The sequence below is a fragment of the Nilaparvata lugens genome, chromosome 2 (genome assembly GCF_014356525.2).
Source record: "Nilaparvata lugens isolate BPH chromosome 2, ASM1435652v1, whole genome shotgun sequence".
NCBI lineage: Eukaryota > Metazoa > Arthropoda > Insecta > Hemiptera > Delphacidae > Nilaparvata > Nilaparvata lugens.
The window spans coordinates 16,443,653-16,465,255 of NC_052505.1; the positions used below are offsets into that span (position 1 = coordinate 16,443,653).

General features: G+C 35.9%; 1 protein-coding gene across 2 annotated transcripts in view; it reads left to right on the top strand.

Annotated features, from left to right (window-relative positions):
• Positions 1 to 21,603, top strand: part of LOC111052093 (voltage-dependent calcium channel subunit alpha-2/delta-3) — a 114,037-nt gene that overhangs the window by 16,870 nt on the left and 75,564 nt on the right. For both annotated transcript variants that reach the window (XM_022338717.2, XM_039420694.1), the window contains exons 2-3: positions 17,782 to 17,863; positions 20,546 to 20,656. In XM_022338717.2, coding sequence (XP_022194409.2) covers positions 17,782 to 17,863; positions 20,546 to 20,656 — 193 coding nt within the window. The remainder of the gene's footprint in view (positions 1 to 17,781; positions 17,864 to 20,545; positions 20,657 to 21,603) is intronic.

Consider the following 21,603-nt stretch of genomic DNA (forward strand, 5'->3'; position numbering starts at 1 on the left):
ATACCACTTTAGTTCTTCAAAATCAATTTATATTACCGAACCAGTTTTCATGGTTCTTCCTGTTCCTTAGACAATAAAAATCAACATCAGTTAAGCTGGAGATGTGACAAGTGTTACCATGAAACCTTGTTCTGTAATTTGAATTGATTTCGAACAAATATAGTGGAATTGACAATATCAACGTCTTATTCTTTCAATTATGAAGAGATAGCACAACATCTCTCATAATACAATCAAATTATTTATGTTTAAACAATAATTTCTTCAAAAGTACAGTTGATGAAAACGAAATAATCTAGATACTACGAAAACAGTTGACTACTACTGTATTTTGAAAAATGATTGTTACCAGTTTTCGAAAAATATGACAATGTTATATTCAAAGGTATTTAATATCGTGGGTTCAGTGATAGAGAAGACTTTAAAGCCTCAACTCTGCCTAATAAAGTATAATTTCGTTTTCATTTTCTTCCATTTTACTCAAAATTCAAATGAGTTTAGAATTGCTCAAATTTAATTATTCATGGTAGACTCATTCCATAGAAATGCTAGTAACCAGGTAAGTGAATGCATAAGATTTGGATGGAGTGTCTTAGAGAATGAAGCTTCTCTTATAATCTTACTATTCTTCTTCGATTTCATATTATTTCTGAATTTTTTTCCTGGTGGAATCTTAGTCTCGATCGCAGCAATCTCAATTGTTTTACTAGCAGATGCCTTTATAATTATGATACATGTAAATATGATCTAGGGCTAAGGGATATTGAGATCTTAGATAGAGTACCGGTAATGAATAATCAATGAGGCAAACTTCAAGTCCTTCATTAAATCTCCATTGAGAAGATGCTATACAGAGCTACTTGAACTTCCATCGCTTTCATCTAGTTAATGTTCTTCAAAATATATATACCTGAGTTTAAGTCTTAAGTCTGGAGAGATTCATGATTCTCCAACCCCCTACATGAAACATATAGTTTATTCCAAGAACTCGTCTAAGAATTGCAAGAATTATTTTTTTTTGTGTGTAATAAAACAGGAATGTTTCATGTGAATCATAATCATATGACATGGCTTAATGTGAAACTCAGTAAAAAATATAATGCAGGAACTGGATGAAATAAATGTTCCGTGTCCATTTATTGTGGCTCAGTGGCTGGAAGCGACACTTTCAAAGCATTAATTTACATAAGTAATAACTGAGACTACAGTTCCACTGATTAGAGGCAAAGAACAAATGGAAAATAATGCGTTGCTGTGTACGCATTGCTGGATTGAGCAGGAGATTGAGTTTCCGGAGCTAAGGTTTATAGGAGGCTTTCACGCAATGGCTGAGCTGCCCAATGTCAGTTCAATCCAACCTCTAAATACTCTAAATTCAGTACAATACTCTCCTCTAAATACTGTTGTTGATATTATGGTGGTGATATTGATTTTATTTTTCTACATAATTCATAGCGTGAATTTCTTTGAGAAATATATTAAAGTAAGGAATTGCTTAGAATGTCTCTTCCAGGGTAAATTCGGTTAAAAGGACTGTGACAGAAGATATTAACAAATTTTTTTGTTGTTATTGTTGCCACTTGAAAGGGAAATATATTTCCGGTCCTCCCAGAACTTACCAAGATTATTATCAGGGTCAGCCAATAATCAGGGTTGGCCAAAGATAAGGCTAATATTTATATTTATATTTATATATTTTTTGATACAATTACAAATCAAAATAATGAATATGATCGAGATAGAACAACAGGCATAGCCCAAGACTATTCTGTTCCCAAATTTTGATAAATAATAAAATGTCAGAAATGTTCTTACTGAGGAAAGTTAAAGTTAAAAATTCAGTCCAAAAATATATATGAGCTAAAATTTGAAATAATCTAATGATCAGGGACAGCCAATAATCAGGGTTAGCCAGAGATCAGGTCATCTAATGATCAGGGTTAGCTAATGATCAGGGTCACCAATAAACAGGGTTAGCTAATGATCAGGATCAGTCAATCAACAGGGTCAGCTAATGATCAGGGTCGCCAATGAACAGGGTCAGAGACAATGAACATGTTTAACCGAGGTCAGCTAATAATCAGTGTTAACCAATGATCAGGGATAGCCAATGTGACAGGACGATTTGATGAGGAAATTTCCCAGTGTAAAAATTTTATTGAAAACTTTCCTCATCAAGCAAAATGTACAGGAAATTTTAAGAAAGCAAGTAGAAACTCTATTTTTTCAAATAACTTACCTTTTTGAAAAATAGACTGTTGTGTAGGGCAGTTAGCCTGACCTGGAGATTTTAAAATAGCTTCTCAAACTGTCACCATCTAGTGATTACGATTACAGGTTGGTAGTACTTCAGTACAGTACTTTTGTTGGTAGTACAGGTTTGAGTACTTCAATGGTTGTGAGGGTCTTGGTAAAGTTCAATCGTCATAAATGAAAATTCTATGAATGACAGCTATGGACTGAATGACAGCTATGTATCGGCCAGTGGCCAGTGGCCACCTCAATTCAACTACTTGCGATTTCCTTGGCGACAACCAAAAACAAAAGTTCTCCAATCAGATTCATTTGTACCACTCGAGAGCTAGAAACTATAGAATAATATTGTTAAAGAGATTTCTCATTTCTTGTCAATAGTCTGCGAGATGCGATATCCCTAGGTCAGGGTGCAAGAATACTTAAATTGCAATGGAAAACATTTGACAGACTTCTGAAAAAATAGAGTTTTTACTTTCCTTGCCCTACTATCATAGGTAAGGAAAGTATTGCTTTCCAAAAAAAATTAAGGTACCCCAATTTCAAGTTTTCTATACGTTTCAAGGTCCCCAGAGTCCAAAAACATGATTTTTGGGTGTTGGTCTGTGTGTGTGTATGTGTGTGTGTGTGTGTATGTCTGTGAACACAATAACTCCATTCCTAATTAACCGATTGACTTGAAATTTTAAACTTAAGGTCCTTATACCATGAGGGCCCGACAATAAGAAATTCAATAAAATTCAATTCAAGATGGCGGAAAAAATGGCGGATAATTACTAAAAAACCATGTTTTTCACGATTTTCTCAAAAACGGCTCTAACGATTTTCTTTAAATTTATACCATGGATAGCTATTTATAAGCCCTATCAACTGACATGAATCTCATTTCTGGGAAAATTGCAGGAGCTCCGTAATATTCTTGAGAAAAATGGCGGATAATGACTAAAAAAACCATGTTTTTCACGGTTTTCTCGAAAACGGCTTCAGCGATTTTCTTCAAATTTATACCATGTATAGCTATGTTTCTAAGTTGCCCTATCAACTGACATGAGTCTCATTTCTAGGAAAATTGCAGGAGCTGCGTAATATTCTCGAGAAAAATGGCGGATAATTACTGAAAAACCATGTTTTTCACGATTTTCTCAAAAATTACTCGACTGATTTATTTCAAATTCATACTCTGTATAGTTATTTATCAGCTCCATCAACTGGCATGAGTCTCCTTTCTGGGAAACTAATGGGGGGTTCACCCCATCCTTGAGAAATGGACTTTGTAACCTCCTTCTCATGCATGAGGTAGGTAAGTAGAGCAGTCTATAAAAATAACACATAGTCGAGATATTTCATTTGTAGAACAGCTGTTTTGACTTCTTTTAAAAAATCATCGGATTTCACAATTTACACAAAGGAAAAAGTACTCGGAAAACAATTATATACACACATATACAGTAGTCTGATCGTAGTTTCAAATAATTATGTTGCCGCCAATCGTCATTATGTTATTTCTCTAAATTATTGTCGTTTAAGAATGAGGCTCCCAGTTCAATGAGCAAGGAAAGTTGTGTGAGTGTACCACACCAGATTTTTTAGTTTTAACATGAGAGGCTACTCATCTAATTTTTATTTGCTCAATTCCAAAAATCTTTCAGAAACATTTATTCAACAGGAAATTATCACTCTCACAAGTCATTCCGTTTCATTGACTAGGATTGAACATATTCTTACGTGAAACTTGCACATATTTTCAAGTTAAACTCGAATCGGTAAGTAAAGCTAACATGAGTCAAGTAAGTAGAATCAAGTAAAAATCGAACTCGTAAATCCAGTTGATCGGCAAGCTTCAAAATTGAATCATGATCAGGATTACTGCTGTTTGAAATAATGTATCAATAGAGTGCAGACAATCATCAAGCATGCTCCACTGATGCATTTCGATAGATCGGTCGTCGGAATTGGATAGCCTTGTAGAAACATATTATTTCCGCATATATTTCGGCAGTGTTCCACATCTGTGATGGATGTCATGATTACAATAATACACTCATGTCATGTTATAGAGTTGATGACAGGTCTGAAGTAGTCAGTCGTGTAACTGAGTATGGAAATCGATTTCTGACGAATTCTATGAAGGCTCATGCTGCCGCTCTTCTAATGCCAGCTTAGCACGCGAACAGACCAGACCAGGTCTTCACATCATGTCAGGCCTCCAGCCTCGAGTAGGCCTACTTACCCGCTTCCAGATCCAACTCATTCCAATATTTCTGACCTCACTCTCTCAGCACAGACTCGCTGTCCAATTCAAGACAACAACCGAACGATCTATGGATTCAACTTATTCCATTACTTCTGACCTCATTCTCTCAGCTCTAACTAACTGTCCAACAACCGGAAGATTGAATCCATTCCTTCCATCCATCATGAATCTCTTTTCATTGAGGATAATCCTTCACAATATTGGATGGATCCGGTGGATGCGAACTACTGAACTTTGAGACGATCAATTCTCGAAGAAACAATGCACAAGGAAGAGTGAATTGATTTTTGAATATTTCTAATCCAGTAATCTTGTATGCAAATTTATAATTGGATCTTGTTATTAGTTTGATCCATTACCAAACATTTTTTTCATGTGGTTTAATTTAGTCATTGTTAGATATTGTTATACTCAACTGATTTGTATGGTTATACCGTGTACAAATGAAATGATTTATTATTATTATTATTAATCCAGTAATCTGCATCTGAACTAACTCTTGAAATCTTCCATAAGAGATTATAACTTCGACTGTATCATTCTTCCACAAGTGATTGTAAGTAGTTCATTGTTCATTGTACCTAGTACATATTGAATCATTTAGGAATATATAAAATAAAATTCCAATACTCGTATATATTAAATTGGGACTGGAACAACGTCGTACTTGTAGGCCCTTGTGAACTTGTCAGAGTTGAAAGCAAGTGGAAAGTCCAAGATAGTTGAAATACATTGAATGTACAATTGAATATCGCAGCTAACTTCAAACCTCGTTCACAGTGTTGTCAAGTCCTTGAGCATGGTTTCTTTTGGAAGTGTCTGTGATATTATTCATCTTTAGAAATTATATTAGGAGGTTGAAAACCTCCTTTTTTTACTAGAAATAATACAGTAATACAGATAATACAAAATGTTATTATTAGTCAACTCAATATGCCAAATAAACGTCTCTGCGAAGATCCTTTTGGAGAATATCTCATGAGATGGACGACTTGAAGGGAAGTTACTGTGAATGCCACATTAAATCCACGAATATTTAATGTAATATTTCTTCGAAACCTGCACCATTCACTGTGAACAACGATTGATTGAATCTATAACGGAGATGTGATTGATTAAGTTGTCATAAACTGATCATACATTATTTTGTAATATGCCGTGCTGAATCCCCATTTGCAGATTATTATTGAAAAGCTGTCGGATTAGAATCTTCACAAATAATGGAGTCTGAATTATCGCTAAGCGGCCTTGAGGGTGGGATTGTGCAGCCAATCAGAGACAATTATAATCATTATCATTATTATTTGTAGACGGGTGGTAGGCTACATTGGGCTGTTTGGGTAAACTCACGGCACCGTTCAGCGCGCTAAGGGGGTTGAAGGGGGCACACATCCCTGGAGGGGGATAATATCGATTGTGCAGCGTTTGTAGAAGGGGGAAGGGGGATGTCACCATGCCTCCCCCCACCCCACTGCCGCCGAAATCCAGCCACCATGTCACCGAGTCGCGTCGACGCGAGAGAACCCTTCCAACGCACCACAACCGAAAAACTCACTATCATCGCTCCATCCATTTTTATTATTTCACCCCTATTAATTATCTTTCGTTCATTATGTGATGATTTATCCGCGTCTGCGTCTGCGGTCTGCCTGCTCACGGCCGTTCACATCGGCCAAGGAGCATTACTCGAGCATTTTGCAGATAACGATTCTCAACTCCGCTACCTACCACCAACATCCGAAATTTGAACATTCTCTTAGGATTCCATTAGCCTCTGAATCAGCAGCTTGAAGCGAGTCTTATTCATCACTCTATCTCTAGAAAGATTATGCACTCAGCTCAAATCTTCAGTTTCCCAACGACAAAAATTGATGCTATTCATCAAACAAAAATTACGGATTCACTGAATTTTCTCTTCCCACTCTATTTGTTAAACCGTTGAAGTTGGACAAATCTGGGAGATGAAGAGATGATTCTCGCAGACACTCTCAGAGAATCATGAGAGAGAATTGAGAAGAATTAAGAGCCAGGGATCAGGGTCAGGAGAGAGACTTGAGGGTATTCAATGATAACATAACAGGGTAAACATATCATCTGTTTACCAAGAGAGAAATCAAGTGGCAGGGAAAAAATGTAGATCGTTAGGTTTTGGTGAGGAGTCCCTCACGAGAGTTACTTAATATTTCCTGTTGAGACATCACTTTCATTTTGAAATAAAGCGACTCGAATAGGGATATAAATATATTTTGTATCAATTGATTTGTTTCTATCTATCATGGTAAAGGAACTGAAAATGTTCATTTGCCGTCTTTCTAGCGTTATATTGGAGATGAAAAGTGTCTCTGAGGAAAAATAGCACAATGATAAATCTTCTCTATGGTTAACTGAATGAAAATTATGGGAGTGATCATGATATAGGATGATCTATTGGAGTATCGATGAAGATATTAAGATGAACAAAGTAAGCTAGCTTTTGAAGTTGATGAGACATTGATTTAAAACTAGAAAGAGTAAGAGAGGGTAAGAGAGAAAGATTGATTGATTGCCTTTTAATAAAGGCAATCAACGAGGGCGGAGTTAGGACTCCAGGTCCTCTCTGCCACACAACCCTAGGATGAGAATGAGAGAGAGATTAGGACAAGAGTGTTTGAACTCTCTAGGTGGATCCAGCCGGCATACGAGCAGTTTTTGAAACAATACTCTCAGCCGGCTAATTTTGGAAAGGATTGCAGAGCTCACATAGGCTCATTATGAAGCACGCGTTCGCAACTCAGGAAGGAAAACATATTATATAGAAACATACCTAAAACACAACTGACAATGATGACAGCGATACAGGATGGGAGAGGATAATGTTAGGATGCAATAGAGTGAGCAAATAGTGGAGAGAGAGTGAGATAGTGAGTTAAGAGTGTGAGTACGTGTGAGAGAGCGAGTTGGGAGTGTGAGTGAGAAGGGAAGCCGCCGCCGTCAGATACACTGTTCCCATTACGATCACACTCAGTTGGCGGATTTATGAGCTCGTTACATTGTTTGCATATTTATAGTTTTCGTTTCCGCGCTGAGGCCCGCCCATAGGAGTTATGGTAGAAGGAGTGAGCGAGAAGGAGGGTGTGAGTGAAGGAGCTAGCAAGAGTTTTCGGAAAACGCCTCACATCGGCCCCGAGTTTCCCCCCCCCCACCAGGGCATGTGCTCATAGTAAATAATGCAATACCGGTGGCACAACCGTCAGATGAATGGACTCGTTTTTAAATATACCGTTCTGCATTAATACCATGTGAATTGTGCAGTGTTTTAATGGCTGAGTTCATTAAATTGTCGACTTCATTACACTCTATATTGGCTGTTTCAGAAAATTGTTTATTAGGAAGGGAAACGCTAACAGGATATTTTCCTGTGATCGCAAGGAATGCAAGGCGTTCTATGAGTTGATGTACCTGATCACCTGGTTCCACAAAAGTCTGTTAACTTTTAATCCCGAATAAACGCCACAAAAACCAATTCCGATGCCTTCTTCACAGAAAAATATTCTCTAATTGGTTCTTGTGGAATTGAATCATGATCGAAAAGAATACAAGGCGTTCTATGAGTTGATGTACCTGATCACCTGGTTTCACAAAAGTCTGTTAACTTTAAATCCCTATTAAATGCCACGAAAACTAATTCCGAAGCCTTCTACACAGAAAAATCTTCTCTAATTGGTTTTCGTGGAATTGATTCATCATTAAAATTAAACAGGCTTTTGTACAACCGGGCCTAGGAGTGTCGATGTTGGTGTTCCATGAGTGTATAAGCACAATTGTCAGGTACTGAATCACCAAGAATATTTACACGAGTCATCAACCCCCCAAAAGCAATCAATGAAAGACTTATTTAATCAGTCATTTGTGAATAATTTCAAAGCATACCTTGTAGTAATTATCTCATTGAATCAACGAGATAAATTTCACGATCAATTGTTGATTATCAAGAAATCTGTGAGCAAAACCTATACCTTCAAAATCGGTGCATCCACTCATCGTTCATCGGACTACTTTTGTTCGGTTAACTATAGTATAAGCGTTTCTTCAATAGAGTACATTGAAATGAATTATTCTACCCTTATATCTTGTCACAATATGTAGATAGGTTTATAAAATCTTCCTACTTATAGTTTTGTTTTAAAATTAGACGATTCAGTCTATCAGACGATTATATTATTAAAGTTTTCCCATCAGAATTGATAAAAACAATATAAAACTTGTAGTACCCTTTTATTAAAACATTTTAAAAACTTTAAAACAATTTAACGGCTAGTTTTGACCTACTTTGGCCATTTTCAAGTTAAATGATTTACTTGTAGGGTACTACAAGTTTTTTATTGTTCTTATTAATTTGAATAAAGTAGCCCATATAAGTGAAGTGATTTTCCCATTAGTTCTATTTTTCATAAAAAGTGTTCAAATCACCATTCACTATTAAAAATAGCGAAAAAGTGTTTAACTTGGAATGAAATTATTTTAATGAAAACACAAATTTAAATTGTCAACCACTTTTTATTATTACGAAATATTATAATATGCACAAAACCTGGTTTCGTGGCTTTACCAGCCAAAATAATGAAAAGTGGTTGACAATTTAAATTTGTGTTTACATTATGGAAAAGTACCACATCACTCACAACACAACTGTAATGAAACTATTTTACCCTCATATCTCATCCCAATATGAAAGATGGGTTAATAAATTTTCCTTCTTATAGTTTCGTTTTAACATTAGATTATTCAGTTTATCAGACGACACACAAAGTCTATCAGACGAGCAAATTTCTCGCATCAGTTCTATTTTGCAGGAAGTGTTCGAATCACCATTCACTGCATATTAAAAATAGCGAAATAGTGAAATGTTGAGGTGACGGCCAATTTGTTTGGGCAACAAGAGTTGGCTGACAGAAGCGATTTGGTATGTTATTAGACGGGCAAAATGTGTGTGAGCTGTGCCGTGCCGTGCTCGGGCAAACCACCTTTGTTCAATCCGGAGACACGTCAAGAATGCGGAGTATTCGGCCGAAGGAGACTGGTGACGAAGAGCACAGGAGAAAAGGAAAAAGAAGAGGATAAAGAGGAAGGAGAGGGCAAAGGAGAGAAAGGGTCGACCGGACTTGGCTGAGTCGATAAATGCAGCCATCCCAGTTATTCCAGCCTGGAAAAGCCGTCATCTGGAAAATACCTGGCTTCCTCCCCCACCCTACCCTTTCCTACCACTCTTCTGTTGGTGGAAATACCCAAATATTGACATAGCTGGGCCAAGATTATTGGCTGCCCGATCTACGTGCTGCTATTCTACATCATTCAGATATTTAGCATCTATTAGCTGGCTCTGCACTACATGTTACCGTTAGAGAACTGCTATTTAAATAAAACACTTCTTCATATAATATTGGAATATTTCCTTGAATGGTTTCATGGAATTTCAATAAGTAATTGCTATAAGACGACTATCATTATTATCAAGTTTCAAGGTACAGTAAGGCACATTAGCATTAAGGGCCAAACCATACGAAGCGTCTTTTAGAAGGTTTCGGACAACTTTTTCAGAGTGTTTTTAAATAAAACACTCCTTCATATAATATTGGAATATTTCCTTGTATGGTTTCATGGAATTTTAATAAGTAATTGGTATAAGACGGTTATAATTATTATTAAGTTTCAAGGTACAGTAAGTCACATCAACATTAAGGGCCAAACCATACGAAGCGGTTTCGGACAACTTTTTCACAGTCGACATGGCAGGAAGCTCTTCGATTGGATGAATAAAAACGCATGAAACGCTTTGCATGGTCAGAGAAAAAAAAACAAACGTTTGCATTCAAACAGTCAGACGGCTGTGCAACAATTGAACACTTGGGAGGGATTTTCCTCCGTCTCTCTTCAAAAGTCCGTCTGTATATGTGTGCGTTTGTCTTATGCTGCAAGCGAAATTTTTTTATGAGATTCATTCAGTTATTAGTCCAATCAAGGAAGAGTTATAGAGGGAAAAGCTTGGAAGACAATATTTGACCCCGCAGTTCTATTTAGGGTAGTAAGGAGGTAAACATATCAAAAGTCCCCACCCCTACCCCGTGTGCTAAGGGGGTGGGGTTGGTTCAAAAGTACCATTTTTTTGGTTTCTCGCATATAACTCGGAAACTATTCTTCTTACGTACATGACTGTTTTATACAAAATTGAAGGTTGCATATATTCCTACAATACTCATCCTACAACTTTTTCTGTATCTCCTATAGTTCCCGAGATATCCGCTCTTGAATGTGTAGCATTTCAGGAAAAAACACGTTCGCTTCCAATTTTTTGCCATGTTTGCTCTATAACTTCTTAAATATTGATGGAAAAATTCCATGCTGATTATGAGCTAATAGAGCATCAAATTCTTTGGTATTTTCAACTCGAAAAACTTTATGAAAATTTAAGTTAACTCTTTTCATTACAACAATTATTCTTAGTTTTGTGAGCAAAACTATTTAACACCGTTGAAATTAGTATCTCTGTCATTATCACAAATCATTACTTCTATGTACGGTACGTATTTACTATGTGTCTGAAAATCATCAACCCATAATAAATTTCCAAGTCCACAGTAATTGAGGAAAGTTCTGTTAAGTTCCTATTCAGGAAATTTTGATCCTTTTGAATTCACAGGAAATGTCTATAGTCGATAAGAGTACCGTAGACTCGTAGAGTGGTGGAAGCTTTAAAATGTGCCGAGTAGAGCCGAGAGTGTTTCAGTTGAACGTGAGGGATCAGAGAGGCTTCCACAGATGCAACAAGCTCTGCTCTACCTATAGTGAGGTTCACGTTATAGTGACAGTATTTCATTAGCATTTCTATTGCAATCCTCGTCTATCATTCGTCAAAGCAGATAGCGCTATCCTTCTCTAGCTCCGCAACGTTGCCAGAACGTTCTTTAAGAATGTAGAAATATAATTCATTGGCAAAATATTTTGAAAATTCATTCATCATTGAAATAGTTATTTGTGCAACTAGTGCGCAAAGTGAATGTGACAGTTTGCTGCACCGAAAGAAACGTTTACGCACGAGCCATAGGCGAGTGCGGAATGGTTTCTTGAGTGCAGCAGAGGAACTTTGCGCACGTATTTCACATTAAATTTTTCCTACAGTTACCATTGAATATGAGAAGTGGGTAATTATGGGTAAAATTCGCTGAAATCCATCAAATGTTTTTCTTTGTAATTTTATTATTAATAAAAACCTTAATTTATTTAAAATTGAATAATAATAATGTAAATGAATGAAGGCGGCACATGGCAATGTGGTGGCTGTCAACCACTGTCATCGTTGTCCACTGCCCCCATATTATAATCACTATACCACAGTCAGTGTTACCAACTCAATTTTGATTTTCCTGCACTGGTGCTCCATATAACCGACCAACTATTTTGTGTTGCCATGTTGCAAATCTGGAGTACGCAAAGTAATACTTTGCGAACTAGAGCGGAAAAGTGATTATTTGCGGCCTGCAATCAGTGCAGAAATGCTCACTTTTCAAGGTATCTGTAGGAAAATATATTTTCTTGACGAATAAAACATAATTGATTATTTAAAACAAGAATGAACAGTTTATATTACATCAGATATACCGGTATGAACTATCCTCTATAGAAGACAGAGATTTGACAACACTGTCTTATCTTTCTCTACTGCCATTATAACGTGGACCTCACTATACCCCATCGCAGTTGGCCAACTGATACTCGGCAGCCTAATTGAAATGACAATAGTTTCGGTCGACTCCAGGGAGAGCGACGAAATTCTTCATTGTTTACGCTAATCGGTGTCTTGATGAGACTCGGTTAATATTCAATCAGCTGAGAGAATCCTGCCTGGAGGGAGAGAGTGGAGTGGAAGCAGGAGAGAGTTGTTCGGTACGGGAACGATTAAAATTAATAGACTGCGGGGAATAAAAGCTCCCAACAGACCTTTCCCGCTAGATTCGCTGTATCTAGAGCACGAGTGTAAACTTCAGCTGCTCGTCCGATCAGGAACCCTCTCCTCCATCCTCCTCCCCGCCCCTCCACACAACTCCCTTCCCACTCATAGACTTAAACTTTCATTCCACCCACTCACAGTCTACCTTCTGCTATCATCAATAAACTAGGTACTTTGTCGATACCTTATCGATGTATACCTACTGGATGGAAATGAAAATTCTGCCCAGTAAGCATTTGAGATAATAATTAAGGTATTTCAAATGTTGCTACATAATAGGCTGATTCTAGTTTCAGAAAATACTTTTATAGCAAAATAAGCTAGTAGTTCAAAATAGTGGAATAATTTATTAAGTAAATTTCAATGAGAGATCCTTGGTAGCTTGGTTAATGTTGAAGCTGAAGTTTATATCTCGTAGCTTGTTCGTCGCTGGTCCCTTCAGTCTTGGTAAACTCCCACTCAATCCCAAACATTCTCTACCTCATTCTGCTAAAAGCTACTAAGAAGCATAACTAATGCCTGAACTGAACCTTGAGGTAACCACCGATTGTAGGATATCAGGAGAAGGCCAAAGTAGCAATGGGCGTATCTGATGAAGGCTGTACTTGTTCCATCATTGTTTAGGTTGTATGTCAAGTGATGTATATTATGTGGAGGTTGAGTCAAGTTAGCTCAGGTTCCTAACAGAAGGGGTTCGGCAGCGAAAGTAAAGGATCTCATAACATTTCTACTGTTCTCATTAGTCTTCATTTTTTTCGATAACTGAAATGCATCCTATAGAAACCACAGAGCATGATAATATAAGGAGCAAGAGTTATTTCACTTTGGTGCGTTCATTTTATTACCCCCACTTCTTGGTTCAAAAGTCATTGATCGTTTCTGAATTTGTAATGATTAACATATGTAATTTGTAATCTTGATAAATATTTTTTTCTGAATTAAGGCTAGCTCCACACGCATTCGGTTTCATTCGGTTCGGTTCGGTTCGTTACCGAAAACGAATGAGGCTTTCATACATATCAGGTTTTAATTCGTAGGTTCTAATTAGGTATTTTCTTCTCAAACACAGCTGTGTTTGAATTTTCACAGTTCATGCTTAAATATAATGTTATATTTAAATATAACAGCTGGTGCTAAATTGTAAGATGTTATTTCTTGAACAACAAAATATTAAAGTTAATTAAAAATTGTGAATTATTTGAATAGTTTCTTCTTGATTATGTTCATTTTGGATGTTCAGAGAGATTATTTTATTAAATTGTTAATTTGTTCCTTGTTTTGACACATTATATATAAACTTCATCTCTTCTCTCAAAAAGATGTTCCTGTGAACTATCAGAAATGAATTGATCATATGATTTCGACTTGGAAAATTTTGAAACAGATAACCACGATATCAGGTTGAAATGAAAACAAAAAAGGCAAGCGTATGTGAAAGACTTTGTTTTTTCCTGTTTCCCTAGCAACGAATTCTAATATGATGAAACCTATTCGTGTCGAGGGGGCGTTCGGTGCTATGCGGTTGCTATTCGGTACCGAATTCTAACCGAATCATCGTTTCACACTTATCGGAATTTGCCAAAAACGAACCGAAAACGAAATGAACCGAACCGAAAGTGTGTGAAAGTAGCCTTTCGCTAGCAACGAATTGAATCCTGATGGAATTTATTAGAGTCAAGTGGGCGTTCGGTTCTATGCGGTTTCTATTCGGTACCGAATTACCGTTTCACACTTATCGGAATTTGCCGAAAACGAAACGAACCGAATGAGTGTGAAACTAGCCTAATACTGTTTGGGAGAAATGAACTCGATCTATGGACTCAGGAAATGGACATACTCTGGAGTGCCTAGACAAAATGTATATTCACATAAAAAAATCAAATCAAATTCTCTATTTGTAATAATACTATACAATTTTGAAAACAAAAACACTATTAAAATACTCCAAGAAACATGAAAATATATTTCTCAAGATAACCTTATAGGCTTTGCCAGGAAAACCAGAGGTTTATGTGAGCATGAGTCTTGAAAATCTTAGCTCAGAAAATTAATCTATCATTTCATCGTAGGATGAATGTTGTGCTTGAAAAAAATATTAAGCTTTATTCGTAGAATTTCTAGAAGTTTATCATTTCTTAAATTCAATACACCACCCATAATAATAACACTGCCACATCTCCTACACTATAAAGCAAATATGTATCTCAGTTCATGTTTTCTGCCAAATATTACCTTGGACTGTATTGGTTGTGACTGTGATGTGAACTCTATGGTCCATGGCTAGCTATTTCTCGTTTTGGAAATACCATGCCAACTTATATCAGCTGCAGTGGAGATTGGGGATTGGTACAACACTGGTGTGTCGAGTGTGTAGGCCTACACTAATTGAAGTTGTTCTCGGCCATTGTTCGGTGCAGTGCAGAACACTGATAAAGTGCGGATGCTGTGATAAGTTGTCATCAGGCCGCCTCTCTTGTCACTGATGAAGAGAGAAATAGAGAGATAGTGAGTGAGAGAAAGAGATAGAAGAGGAATAGAGTGTTTGTGAGAGGAGAGAAATATATATAGAGAGATAAGGAATATATGGACAGAGTAACTGAGAGATAGAGACAGAAAGAGAGATATAGAAAAAGAAAGAGAAAAAGAATGAGAAATATAGAGAGAGTTATGAGAGTGAAAGAGCTTCACGTCTCACCAATCTCAACCACCACAGTGCATTTTCTTGTTATTCATATCTGTCTCCTATTCTCATCATATTTATTTCTCCCTCCTTATTCTACTCGTGAATGCTCTCTTTATTAATATCATCATCATGATCATCATCATCATCATCATCTTCTTCTTCTTCTTATTCTTCTTCTTCCGCCCTCACGAGTTCGTCCTTTTTTCCACGGCTAGCGAAAGATAGTGTGAATGTTTGGAAACACTTTATGAGATCCGATAATAAGCTATATGAGTTATTTCCGTTAAGTTAGATCTGTTTATAAGTTGTTTCTTATCAAATCTCAATCGTTTATGACGAGTTTTGCTTCAAGGAACCCAGGACTCGACAAAGACATTATTCAATGTCTATTGATATCATGCTGATTGATATGATAAATTAAAATCCAGGTAGAAGAATTCTTTCAACTGGGATTAATGTAATTAAATCTTTAGTTATAACCAACTAAGTTACAACCCGTATTTTCTATGTTTTGATGGGTATAACAGACGTGTGGTAACAGTATCTGATGATCTTCATAATATTATAAAGTAAAAAATACTGATTTCCCCTAATCAAATGAAATATATTTTTGTTGCTAATTCATGGAGATTGTATCATTCATCACGTTCACAATAAACTCGGTTGGTCCTTTCAATATGAACTATAAAATATTCTTTTAATACTTTATTTATCCTTGGGTTTCCATCCGTATTATAGAATAACATCTTATGAAAGAGTATTCCTACAGATGGAAATTACTTTTTGAATAGTAGCGCTCATCGAATTTCCATCTAGCTGTTTACCCTGTTGTCAATATTTGCAGTAGCAGAAGTTTTCGGGGTGATTTACAGCATTTAATTTGGATTTTCGTTTAATAATAATAATAATTAAGGAGGATTCCCACGTATCAGTAACCGGTACAGTGATAATATAATTCCCATGATTTGCAATTGGACTATTCCTACTCAGCATGGCTAAGTGAGTATGAATAGTCCCATTGAAACTTATGAGAATTATATTCTTACTATACCATTCCTAATACTGATATGTGTATAGAGTCAACTCATAAATTTAAACAGTATTCTTATGAAGATTCAACAGTTTTCTAGAGATTTAGCAGGATTATCAGGAGTTAGGAAACTTTATCATAGATTCGTAGTTGACAAACCATGATTACTTGCAAATTGTATTTGGGAAGATTAATGGAGGTTAGTTAAGTTGGACACGAAAGTGGGTATGTTGGAAGTTTGGCTCACTCCTAGTCTACGTGCTTATAAAGATGCATCAGAATGATGTAGCGGCATGTATTTGAAACGCACATTAATCCACGATTCCATTTCCTCCTCTAAATCATACTCGAATAAATCTCCTCAAATATTATATATTTTACAGTGCAGAGTCGTATAGAGCACGTTGCAGCATTTCCCGTCCTATACGCAAAACATTTACTGGAGTTTACATTTTGAAATTAGTATTCAGTTGGGGCGCTTAGTCATCAGATGTGGGGGCCAGGGTCGGGCTATAGGACGCCCACCGTTGCATGTTGTTTTGATTCGGGGGCGCTAATTGTTTGACTGGGTTCAAATCGTTATTTGATACGGGAAGAGGCACATTTTTCTCACACTCTTTCATTAAATGAAGCTTCCATTTCCATTGCAAGTGGGAAGAATATTGGATTATCAGCGTGTCTTTTCGATTTTCAGTAATCTATTCTACAGCACTTTATATAAAAAAGCATGCATTGATCTCTTATACAGAAGAAGATACTGGGTATCAGAAGTCTGAACTTGATAGCTTCAACAAAAAATATCAATGATAATGTAATGGAAATGTTCCTGTAAATCTTAAAATACAGCACAGACAAGACTCTAAATCTGTGCAATCTCTGAATCTCATTCTGTGAATCTGTTTTGAATCAGTGCAGTATTTGGTATAACTGTAGTGGAAGACGGTATTGATACTGTATCTTTACTGTAATAATACCGACAGAACGGTCAGGTCGATATGTAGATTTCTGTTCTTGATAGACTTTCTATATCTTTATCAGATGTTTTATCTTTGGCAGCTGTTTAGTGGTAACGATCTTCACTGTGACTTACTCGTTCTTTTATCACCTTCAAGGTTCCATCCAAGGTACCTCAAATGCATTGAATGTATTCTAGGTATATTGGTTCCACCGTAACAGAACTAGTAGTGACTAGTCGCGGTGAAGATCGAACCCACTGAACAGCTGTGCAATGATAAAAACATCTGAATCATTGATATAGATTCATAAATATAAATATAAAAAGTCGATCAAGAGCTGAAATCTACAAATCGACGAGACAGCTCTTTTCGTACCCTTAAAAAATAGTGAATTACATAATTATTGATTTTTGAATAATTTATCTGTCTGAATGGCCTGATTATTATTCCTGTCAATGGTAAAAAGCTCTGAGTGATTACTTGTTCATTAGTTGTCATCATAATGCACGCCTGTAAAATTGATGATCTAGAATAATAATACTTACAGTAAGTAATGTTCACTATATTGTCAGATGATTAATTAAACTATTATTCAACCTTGATCCTTCATTTTTGTTTCAGAGTGAAAAATTGGGCCTTAAAATTCGGACAAGAAATGTGGGAATTCGGGCGGCAATTTACGAAAATGAATGAAATTCAAAGGGTGAGTGGAAATTTATCCTTGTGACTATGATGTTCAATTATTATGATAATTTCTATCATATTCATCTAATCATTATCATTATGTGTTCCAGTTTCTGTATTTTCTTGTTCACTGCTTTTAAAATAGCATACTCTCCCAATCTTTCTCAAATCATCCATTTGGTTTAGTTAGTTACAAAGTTTCTCTTCACTCGTTGTTATTCGTCTGAGTATATTTGGAATACTTGGGCGTGTCTAGTCTCGGACAATGACAGTAGAGCTCAACCTTCATTGGCCGACAGCTAATGGCCAATCGTAGGACTCGACCCATAACATAATATTCTGCTGCTCAATATTCAAGTTTTCAGTTTACTAGGGATTTATGATGTGCAACAAACGAAAATAGTAGCTGAATTTGTTCAATTAATTAGAGGTTTTGACAGTATAAAGTCGTTTTCATTGAATATGGATATCTACTACAACATCACCTCCACAACAACGGAGAGAGATTTAATTTTTGAGTATTATCCCATAGACTTACCTCTGAATTCATCCATATTTGAATAAAAACAACGAAGTCTTTGTTTTATAATTTTATTTTATGTTATTCATGTTTCAACCAATTATATAATTTCATTGATAATATAATCGTTGAATGTATCAAAAAATTGTTTCAAACTGTTACGTTACGTGAAAATTACTTTGAATTGTGTAATGTTTGTGAAAGAATGAATTAATTTGTCTGCATTTCATATTAATATTGAACAAAACTAGAAACTTTCAGCTATAAGCTCAATAAAAAACATTGAGTTTTGAGGTATACAAACTATTCACTGAGCTTCATTCCATGATCAGGTTTGAGGAGAAAAACTGTAGAAACATTGATTATGAATGCTTGCAACGAAAATTCCTCAACATTTTTCAAACTCCTGTCCTTCCAGCTACTACAAATGGCATTCAAAGTTTTTATTGCTCAAGTTTTTGTTTGATAAAGTTTGATTCCTCCCTTCTCGTCTTGAATAATTCGATATTAAAATATCTAACCGTTACTCCTCTCTCTCACTCGAACACGTAAACTCAACCAGATCTCCTTCTCACTCGCCAATTAACATTCTCTTAAAATCCTTTCTCTGTCGAAAAACTCTGCTTTTCCTCTCCTTTCCGCTGTCAGTGTCAGCCTTGGAACGTTCCCTTTTATCTCTCAAGTTTTTCCAAGTTTGATCATTTCTGTTACCAATTGGAACATTTATAACATTTCCTATCCAGTGCCAATGATTTCCGTCCACGAAATGATTTTATGCTTTTCTAACACCATTCATTCATTCATCCATACTTAACATTCAACAACCACCATAACCACAAAATTCTCTTGCTGTAATCATTTTCAAATAAGGCTGGAAAACTTTAACCAAAGTCTATAAATACAAGTCATGACACAATCCCCTAATGCATTGCAAAATCGCCATTTTGTAGGATTCTAGTTCACCAATTTTCAAATTCATTTTCAGCTGTTATCATTGTAGATTGAACATATAACATGATTGTACTATTAGTAATTGGAATTGTAGAAAAATCCTTCCGACAGAATTATAGTATTTAGAAAAGAATAAATTATAGTATTTAGAATAGAATCATAGTATTTAGGAAAATACTAGAGACTGAATTGTTGATTTTTAGATTTGATTGATCGGGAACTTTAAACCCTTTTTGAAGTTGGCCTCGCATATTTCTGTCTTGTCTCAATGCCTTATAAATAATCCATAGGTTACAAGAATAAGAACAATTTTTAATAATAAATAAATGAATTATTGAACCATTTATTATTGGAATTCCATTATTAAAAAATTGAAAAACCTGAATCTACATATCTGAACTAGAATATTGTTTTTTAAATGTGTTTATAATGTTTTTATAATTCAAATGTTTTAATTTAAAATGTATTGTTTTTATAATTCATGTGACGATTGAGTTGAATTGGATTGGCTTTACAAATGTACCGCCATAAAAATCCCACAAAATGACCGCTCCATAAGGAACACCGGTGTCTTGACCTGGTTTTTATAGACCTTGACTTTAACATTTTAACTCTCAGCATCACCTTCCAGCAGAAACTGTGTATCGAATTAATGACATTCTTATCGTTGAATACACAATGATATGAAATTGATGCAACTGTGGCTGCATTAATAGTCCACGCCTACAGAAGAAGCTGTCTGATACGTTGATCAGTCGCCATTTTACTATCACAACTCACTACCAATAGGAAGCAAGCAGCTTGAGAAGCTGCCAGCCAATGAAACTGCTCCTTGAATTTGGGGCCACTTAAGTTAGTTCTACCTTTCTCCGCTAGAATTATTTTCTCTAAAATTCTCTAAATTTTGCAAAACTGTAGACCATATTCTAAATATTGAAATAGTTACGAAGTTGCCTTGTGATATGTTTATTGCATCGTCGAGCAATCAACTTAAATATGTGAGAGTAATTACTGTATAACTAGAGTCGAAGCGAAAAAATATTGATCTTAGCCTGTTACAGATTTCTGAAATATGTTTTAGGAGAGTAAATGTATTACTAGAGTCGAAACGGAAAAAATATTGATCCTTGGTTCTGCTAAATCCGATCCTGCTCACCGTAGATTTACAAGAATTTAAAAAACAAAACATGAAATCATTATCTAATTATTAACTATTCAACTCTTTTGCAGAAATTTCATGACTTGGATGCTGAAGTAGCTAGAAAAGATGGCCTTATTCTCATACGAGAGTTGGCAGCGGAAGTGAAGAACATGATCGATATAAAAATGAACGCAGTTATGGTGAGTACACTTCAATTATACCAAGTTTATGATACTCATTCTCACTTGGATCTTATTGAACAGGCACAACTTATCACTTAGAACTTCCCTAAGAACTTTCCTATTGAAACTTACCTGACAACAGTTCATTCCAAGTTGTAAGTTCACCCGTTGAAAACAAGCTAAAACTCATGTAAGGAACCGAGTTGCCGTCTAATTTTCACGCTATAGTATCACAAAATCCTGTAATTCAGATATTTCAGATAGACACATACCTGTCTGCAAATTTTCTCGTTCAATTCATAATCTATATTCTTTTGTAATGTACTACTACCGGTATAGCATTGACTTAGAAAATAGCAGGAGTTAGAATAGCTCATCTAAATCCAACATTGTCAATACTCCTGGTATAGAATTTGACAATTTCACTATCAATTTCGACTCCTGCGAATCTTCGAAAGTGTGTTTATAGTAAATTGACGGTTTAAACAATTAAAATTACATCATGATATTTTATAAATCGATAAATTTTAGTTGACAATATTCAATGTATAATACCAAACTAGGTTTTCTAAGGTGTTTAAATTGAAGTGGTTGAGAAGAAAGTCGAATGGCATGGAGTTGTAGAAAACAGTTTCTGGCAGCGTGCCTTCGCTTCGTTCGGGAGAAGGCGGGCCTAATAAACACGTAATAGTGTTCGTGTTTGTTTGTGGGTGTTGTAATAGCAATGTGCGAGAAAAAGAGAAAGAATAAGGGTGAAAATCGAAATGCAGATTGTAGCTTGTAATTTAGTTAGTTAGAGGAAAGGGTGTGAGAATATGGGTGTCTGTAGCCAGAACGGAAGCAGGGAAAGGGTTAGGTTGGCGCTACAAGATGGTGTCTTGCCTCCTTCTCCTCATGATATCCTCGAAATGGCGTCCAAAAGAAACAAGAGCAGCTACGCCAAAAAGAAACAAGATCCAGTACTG